Genomic DNA, 7,634 nt, shown 5'->3' with positions numbered 1-7,634 from the left:
TTCAGGGGTTCTAGGACTGTTCTACAGACAGAGGATGAATTAATGAAGGGACTGGCAATGTATCTTGTGGCCTTGCTAAGCCTTGTCTCCCCAGGAACTAAGATTGCTGAGAACTTGCCTCCTGTCAAGATGAAGAAAAGACCTCCATTTGGGTATTAAGTGCTGTGTTTAAACTTGATGTAACTCTGGGGTAGATTCAATTGTGATCCAGGGGTGGGGAACTTTTGACCTTATGTTTGGAAACTAATCTCCATTTGAGAAGAGGGGCTTTGTGGTGGACTTAATTAAGGTATAGCCTAGGGGTGGAGTAGTATTTAGAACAGAGACTTTGTAATTGATTGAATGATTGGAAGGTCCTGGGGTGGGGTAGTCCTTGGAGATTATTTAATCACACTTAGTAAATGCTGTATTTTGAATGATGTCATGTTTTAATCTTCTCTGTTCTTGGTTGGTCACTGAATAAAATAGAGAGCACCTATGCTGGTATTTTGAACCTGGGAAGTTGCCTTTGCTTGGTATTATATTACAAGGAGCCAAGATGGGAGAGCAAGAAGTCCCTCTTACCCTCCCTTGCTGACCTCTGAAAGCTGAGAAAAACCCTGGAACAGCTGAGCCAGCAGAAAGACAGGGTACATCAGTCTTTTACGCCAGGAAGTTTGGGTGATTAACAGAAAAGGCTCTTGGGGAGGGGGACCAGTATAGGTCAAGAGGCATCCTAGCAAGTCAGCAGCAAACCCAGGGTAGATCCTGAGCCCCAGGGTGGTGGAGTAGGCAAGCACCCACACCAGGACAGCCCCCCAAGGACCCTGGCACAGGCAGAAGAACTGGTAGACAACAGCTCCAAAAAACACTACATGCACTGACATTATCTAGCAGTTAAATCTCCCGGTGCTTCAGCACAACTCCAGGAGGCACAGCTTCATTCTGGCAGACATCCTCCAAAAGGCAAACATTCAAGTGCATGGCCCAGGATAGTAGGCATCTCCCAGGAGTCAGCCTCCCCACCCCCACCCCAAGAGCTCCAGTGTAGTTAGCTTAGCACCAGGTAAGCTGCCAGACCCCTACAGCCTCCAGCTGTCAGCACCTGAGGCCCCAACACACAAACCTAGTGACCAGGGTCCAGGCTCCCAGCACAAGAAGCTTGGATCGGTGCCTCCTATGCTCCAGCAGAAAAGTTCAACTCTAAAAGCCAAGAATTAGGCAAACGTTGTGAATAAAAATCAGAAATGGACAATGACCACAGATTCTTATTATGGGGACAGGGAAGATCAAGCACAAACTCAGAAGAGGACAACATTGTCAATAGACTGATATCATTCCTTCAAAGAGGAATACGAACTGGTTTCAAGACCAAAAAGACTTCTTGGAAAATTTCAAGAAGGATTTTAAAAGTCAAATAACAGAGGTAGAAGAAAAGTTGGGAGAAGAAATGAGAGGTATGCAAGAGAGAATTAATAGCTTGGGAAAGGAAGGACAAAAAAATAACTGTAGAAAACAAGTCCTTAAAAAGTAGAATTAGCTAAATAAAAAAGGAGGCACAAAAACTCACTGAAGAGAAGAACTCCTTAAAAAAGAAAATGGACCAAATGGAAAAGGAGGTACAAAATCCAATGGAAGAAAACAATTTGTTAAAAATTAGAATTGGGCAGGTGGAAACTAATGACTCTATGAAATATCGAGAATCAGTCAATCAGAAACAAAAGAATGAAAAAATAGAAGAAAACATAAAATATCTCATTGGTAAAATAACTGACCTAGAAAATAGATTCAGGAGAGACAATTTAAAAATTATTGGTCTACCTGAAAATCATGATAAAAATATAAGCCTAAATAGCATCTTTCAGGAAATCATCAAGGAAAACTACCCTGAGGTCCTAGAACCAAAATGTAATCAAAAGAACCTACAGATCCCCTCCTGAAAAAGATTTGTAATGGTAATGGGAATTTGAAGACCTTCCCTGCCCCATAATAGGCATGTAATCACATGGAGCCTATAGTGGGAGGAGTTTGCTGAATGGATGGAGCAGGAAGGGTGGAGCAGAGCTGGGAGGGAGCTGGGAGTCAGAGAAGTTAGAATAGAGGAAGAAAAGGATTCGGGTAAGGAGACAGGCAGGATTGTGAGGGTTTGTGAGAAGGCCAGAATAGGGGCAAGGCTTGGCTGGTGCAATGATGTTCTTCCTTTGTGCAGTGATGAGGTGTATTAACTTTTTTGTTGTTATGATGGATCTAGTTTTCTGATGTTAGGATTTGGCTTTCTGGTATCTAAATAAATGTATTGCTTCTGTCTTCTATATGGAGAGTCTGTTATATTTTGAGATTCAGAACTATTCCAGCACATTCATAGTGGCCATTGGTGCTGTGAATATTGCCATAAGTAGCATCTATTTAAACTATCAGCAAACATTACATGTAATGGGGATATAAGCTAGAAGCCTTTCCAGTTAGATCAGGGGTGAAACAAGGATGTCCATTATCACCACTGTTACTCAATATGGTACTAGAAATGTTAGCTTTAGCAATAAGAGAAGAAAAAGAAATTGAAGGAATTAGAATAGGCAAAGAAGAAACAAAGCTAACACTCTCTGCAGATAGTATACTTAGAGAATACTGGAGAATCAAGCAAAAAAAATCCTTGAAATAATAACTTCAGCAAAGTAGCAGAACATAAAATAAACCCACATAAATCATTGACATTTCTATATATAACTAACAAAATCCAACATCAAGAGATAGTCAGAGAAATTCCATTTAAAGTTACTGCAGACATTGTAAAATATTTGGGAGTCTACCTGCCAAAACAAACCCAGGGACTATATGAACACAATTACAAAACTTTTTACACAAATAAAGTCAGATCTAAATAATTGGAACAATATCAGTTGCTCATGGGTAGGCAGAGCTAATATAATAATAATAACAATTATACCTAAAATAAATTACTTATTCAGTGCCATACCAATCAAACTACCAAAAATTTATTTTGTAGGATTAGAACAAACAAAAACAAAATTCATCTGGAAGTACAAAAGGTCAAGAATATCAAGGGAATTAATGTATAGAAATGCAATTGGAGGCCTAGCTGTACCAGATCTTAAATTGCATTATAAAGTAGCAATCATCAAAATTACCTAGCACTGACTGAGAAATAGAGTGGTAGATCAGTGGAATATGTTAGGTATGCAAAACACAACAGTCAATGACTATAGTAACCTGTTATTTGAAAAATCCAAAGACTTTAGCTCTGGGATAAGAACCCATTATTTAACAAAAATTGCTGTGAAAACTGGAAAATAGTATAGCAGAAACTAGGCATAGACCAACATCTTACACCCTATAACAAGATAAAGTCATCTGGGTACATGATTTTGATATAAAGACTGATACTCTAAGCAACCTAGGAGAGCAAACTATTCAGTTTACCTGTCAGATCTATGGAGAAGGGAAGAATTTATGACCAAACGAGAAATACAGAACATTATGAAATGCAAAATTGATGTTTTTGATTACATTAAATTGAAAAGGTTTTGCACAGACAAAGCCAATGCAACCAAGATTAGAAGGGAAGCAGAAATCTGGGAAGCAATTTTTACAGCTAGTGTCTCTGATAAAGGCCTCATTTCTAAAATATATAGAGACCTGACTCAAATTTATAAGAATACAAGTCATTCCCTAGTTGGTAAAAGGTCAATGGATATGAACAGGCAGTTTTCAGAGGAAGACATTAAAGCTCTCTATATTCATATGAAAAAATGCTCTAAATCACTATTGATTAGAGAGATGCAAATCAAAACAGCTCTAACATGCTATATCACACCTATCTGATTGGCTAACATGACAAAACAGGAAAGAGATAAATGTTGGAGAAGATGTGGGAAAATTGGAACTAATTCATTGTTGGTGGAGTTGTGAACTGATCCGACCATTCTGGAGAGCAATTTGGAACTATGCTCAAAGGGCTATAAAAATGTGCATACCCTTTGACCCAGCAATACCACTTCTAGATCTTACCCCAAAGAGATCATAAAAATGGGAAAAGGACCCATGTGTGCAAAAATATGTATAGCAGCTCTTTTTGTGATTTCCAATAACTGGACATTGAGGGGGTGTCCATCAACTGGGGAATGGCTGAACAGGTTGTGGTATATGAACTATTGTGCTAGTAAGAAAAGATGAGCTGGCAGACTTCAGAAAAACCTGGAAAGACTTATGTGAACTGAGGCTGAGTGAAATGAGAACCAGGAGAAGATTGTACACAGTAATAGCCACATTGTGTGATGACTGACCTTGATAGACTTAGCTCTTCTCAGCAATGCAAATGTCTGAGACAATTCCAAAAGACTCACGATGGCAAATGTTATTTCACATCCAGAGCAAGAACTTGGAAGTCTGAAAGCAGATGGGAGCATAAGATTTACTCTACTTTTCTCTTGTTTTTTATTTTGTTTCTTCTTTTTCATGGTTCCTCCCATTAGTTCTAATTCTTCTTTATATCACAACTAATGTGAAAATATGTTTAATATGAAGTATTAGTATAGCCTATATCAGATTGCTTGCCATCTTTGGAATGGGGGGAAGAGGAATGGGGAGAAATTCAAAAGTCCAAATCTTATGAAAGTGAATGCTGAAAACTAAAGATAAATTAATTCTAAATAAATAAATAAAAGACCCAGCTAGATCATTGAGCAAAAGAAAGAATGCATTGGTTGTCTCCTGAAAGAAATTCCAAAACTCTTAAGAACATTATAGTCAAAGTCCAGAGCTTCCAGGTCAAAAAACATATACTGTAAACAGTCAGAAAGAAGTGATTCAAATGCAGAGGATCTTGTATTCTGAACCACAAAGATTCAGCAGCCACTATTTTAAAGGAGAGGAGAGCTTGGAATATGATATTCTAAAGGCAAAAGATACAGGCTTACAACTAAGAATAATCTACCAAAAAAAACTTAATATAATCCTACAGTGGAAAAAATAGACCTTTAATGAAATAGAGAACTTTGAAGCATTCCTGATAAAAAGACAAGAGTGCATGGAAACTCTTAAGTGCCAACACAGAAAGCAAGAGAAACAAAAAGGTAGACATGTGTAAACAAGGATCAGCTGCACACACTAATACGGGCGATATAATACATGTGTCCCCTCTGAATCCTATCATCATCAGGGGTTACAGAAGGCATCTAATTAGACAGAAGACGTAGAAGTTGTTCTGTTAGGCCTTGACTAGGAAAAAGGAGAGGAAGGTTGGGGAAAATTATCTAACATAATCAGGTCGGACAAGTGGAAGTCGATATCTGGACTAGCTGGTCAAAGGAGGAAAAAAATACACATACCCACCACACACACGTACACCCCAGAGCTGAGTCTATGAATACATTTCATTCAATAGGGAAACAGGAAGAAAAGGAGAGAAAGAGGAATTAGAAGGAAGATAGATTAAAGGAGGAACTGAACCCAAGCAAAACAAACTCCAAAGATGCACAAAAATATTCATAGGTTTTTTTTTAACATGGCAAAGAATTAAAAACTGAGAGGATGTCTATTAACTTAGTAAGGGTTGAGTTATAGTAGATGAATGTGAAAATTTTCATCTTGTTGGTATGGAAAGTCTGCCTCACATAAATTTAAGGAGAAAACATGTCCTTTATGTAATAGAAAATGATTGGAAAAAAAGAAAGTATGAATGTGGGCAGAAAGATAAAAGGGTGAAAATGGAGAAAAATTGGAAAGGCACCTAAAAATGAAGATGGGGCATGAGTGAGGAAAGAAAAGATAGAGAACATAATTTAGAACCAGAAAAGCAGTTGAGAAGACCAGAGCAAAACTAGTCAAGTGAAAACAGGCCAGGCTAGAGACTTTAGGAAATGGTTCGAGAAAAGTGTAAGGGCCAACGTGGGATGGTGATCGCGAGAGGAAAAGGAAGAAGAGACAGAATGGTTATGGGGGAAACCTGGAAAGCAAGCCAGCTCACTCAAAGGGAGACCAGAGCCAGGCCTGGGGAGAAGGTCGAGGCTGAGCTGAGGGCTGGCTGCCTCGTCTCGATGTCCTGGAGAGGACCTGGACCAGCTCAAGGCAGCCCCGCGCCCGGGCTGAGCTCGGCTGGACAGAGGAGGCCCCCAGGGCCAAAGGCTTCCCGGAGGGAGTCGGACCGCGCTCTCTCCGCCTAACTTACCGATCCCGAGCCCCACCACCACTCGGCCCGCCAGCAGCGTCTCCTTGTTCTGCGCCACGGCCAGCACCACGGAGCCCGCAGCGAAGAGGGCACTGGCCAGCAGGATGGCGGCGCGGCGGCCCAGCGCGCCGTTGAGGGCCCCGCCGGCCAGGGCCGAGACGGCGGCCGCCCCCACCGTGCCCGACACCAGCAGCTCCTGCCAGAGCGCGTCCAGGCTGAGCTGGCGCTTCAGCAGCAGCATGGCCCCGGACACCACCCCCGTGTCATAGCCGAAGAGGAAGCCGCCCAGGGCCGAGAAGACGGACACCACGTAGACGAAGGCAGGGCTCTGGTCCTGCTGGAACTGCCGGCGCGCCGCCCGCTCCAGGTCGGCGCTGCTGCCCAGGTAGGGGCCGGGGCCGGGGCCGGGGCCGGCGCTGCCCTGCACGCCGCAGAAGGAGTCGGTGGCGGCGATGAGGCTCTGCTCCCCCGAGGCCACGGCCTCGTCCGGGTCCTGCTGCCTCCGCCGCCGCTCGCCCATCAGGCTGCTCAGGCTCCGCAGGGTGTACTCCACATTGTCGCTGGCCTTGCGGTGCATGGGTCCGACTGGCCCGGGAGAGAGAGGGAGCCTCCAGAGCCGCGGGTGTGCAGAGCGGGGTGCCCGGGCCGCCGCCGCCGCCGCCGGGGCTGCCTCCTTCCCTCCTTCTCGGCTCCCTCAGGACCTCCGCACCAGCTCCGGGGACTGGGCGCCGCTCCCGCCCCCCTCTTTCTGGTTTCCGGGAAATCGCTGCCAGCTACGGGGCTGCGGGAGCTGCGGAGCTGAGGTCCGGGAAGACTTGGAGTCTGAGCTGCTCTCCCAGGCTCCGAAAACGACTCCCCCGAGCTGGAGATCTGGCGCAGCTGGGCTGAAGCGGGAGGCGGAGCCCCGCCGGTCACATGTGGCAGCGGCGGAGTCGGGGTGCTGGGGCTGTGCCGCCCCTGCTTTGCTGGTGGAAGCCCCCAACTCTTGCTCTGCCCAGTTGTGAGATTGCCCGAGGAACAGGTGACGGATCAGTTTGGACCTACGTGATGCTGACATTCAACACCTCGAGGTGGCCAGTCTGCAGGGCTCGTGGCTAGAAAGGAGCTCTGCCCAGCTTCTCTCAAGCGTGCTAACCTGGACCCTTTTGGGACAACCAGACTCCTGACTTGGGACTGGGAATTGGCTTCGGTGCAATGTAAAGGCCCGCTGAAATTCAATGGAGCGCCTTTCCAAAAGAAAGTCTACTTGCATTGCTCGCGGTCTGGTGGAAGAAAGCCTCAAGCCTCACCTTCCTGGCCAGGCGTCCTGGGGTGCAAAGAGTCTGAGGAAAACTGGCTTGGCTTGGCGCTACTGGTGGATTGCTTTTTGGTTTTGTTTTTGCTTAGCTAAGTGTTAATATCATTTTTTAAAAAACTGAATAAACTGGGTAATGTTGGGACTAGTCCCTGTTAATTGTGAATTATACAT

At 44.2% G+C, this 7,634-nt stretch overlaps 1 protein-coding gene across 4 annotated transcripts in view; it reads right to left on the bottom strand.

Moving 5' to 3' along the window:
• The window catches only part of SLC2A13 (solute carrier family 2 member 13), a 215,003-nt gene extending 208,110 nt beyond the window's left edge, over positions 1–6,893 (bottom strand). For all 4 annotated transcript variants that reach the window (XM_069102895.1, XM_069102893.1, XM_069102894.1 and 1 more), the window contains exon 1: positions 6,167–6,893. In XM_069102895.1, the coding sequence (XP_068958996.1) occupies positions 6,167–6,743 (577 nt within the window). In that variant the 5' untranslated portion in view covers positions 6,744–6,893. The remainder of the gene's footprint in view (positions 1–6,166) is intronic.
• Between the last annotated feature and the right edge of the window lie 741 nt (positions 6,894–7,634).

The sequence above is a fragment of the Petaurus breviceps genome, unplaced genomic scaffold, assembly GCF_028583685.1.
Source record: "Petaurus breviceps papuanus isolate PSGF00001 unplaced genomic scaffold, PetGlider_PUasm1.0 558, whole genome shotgun sequence".
NCBI classification, from domain to species: Eukaryota; Metazoa; Chordata; class Mammalia; order Diprotodontia; family Petauridae; genus Petaurus; species Petaurus breviceps.
Note: the sequence above shows the minus strand (reverse complement) of the source record. Positions and strands in the feature narration are given on the sequence as shown.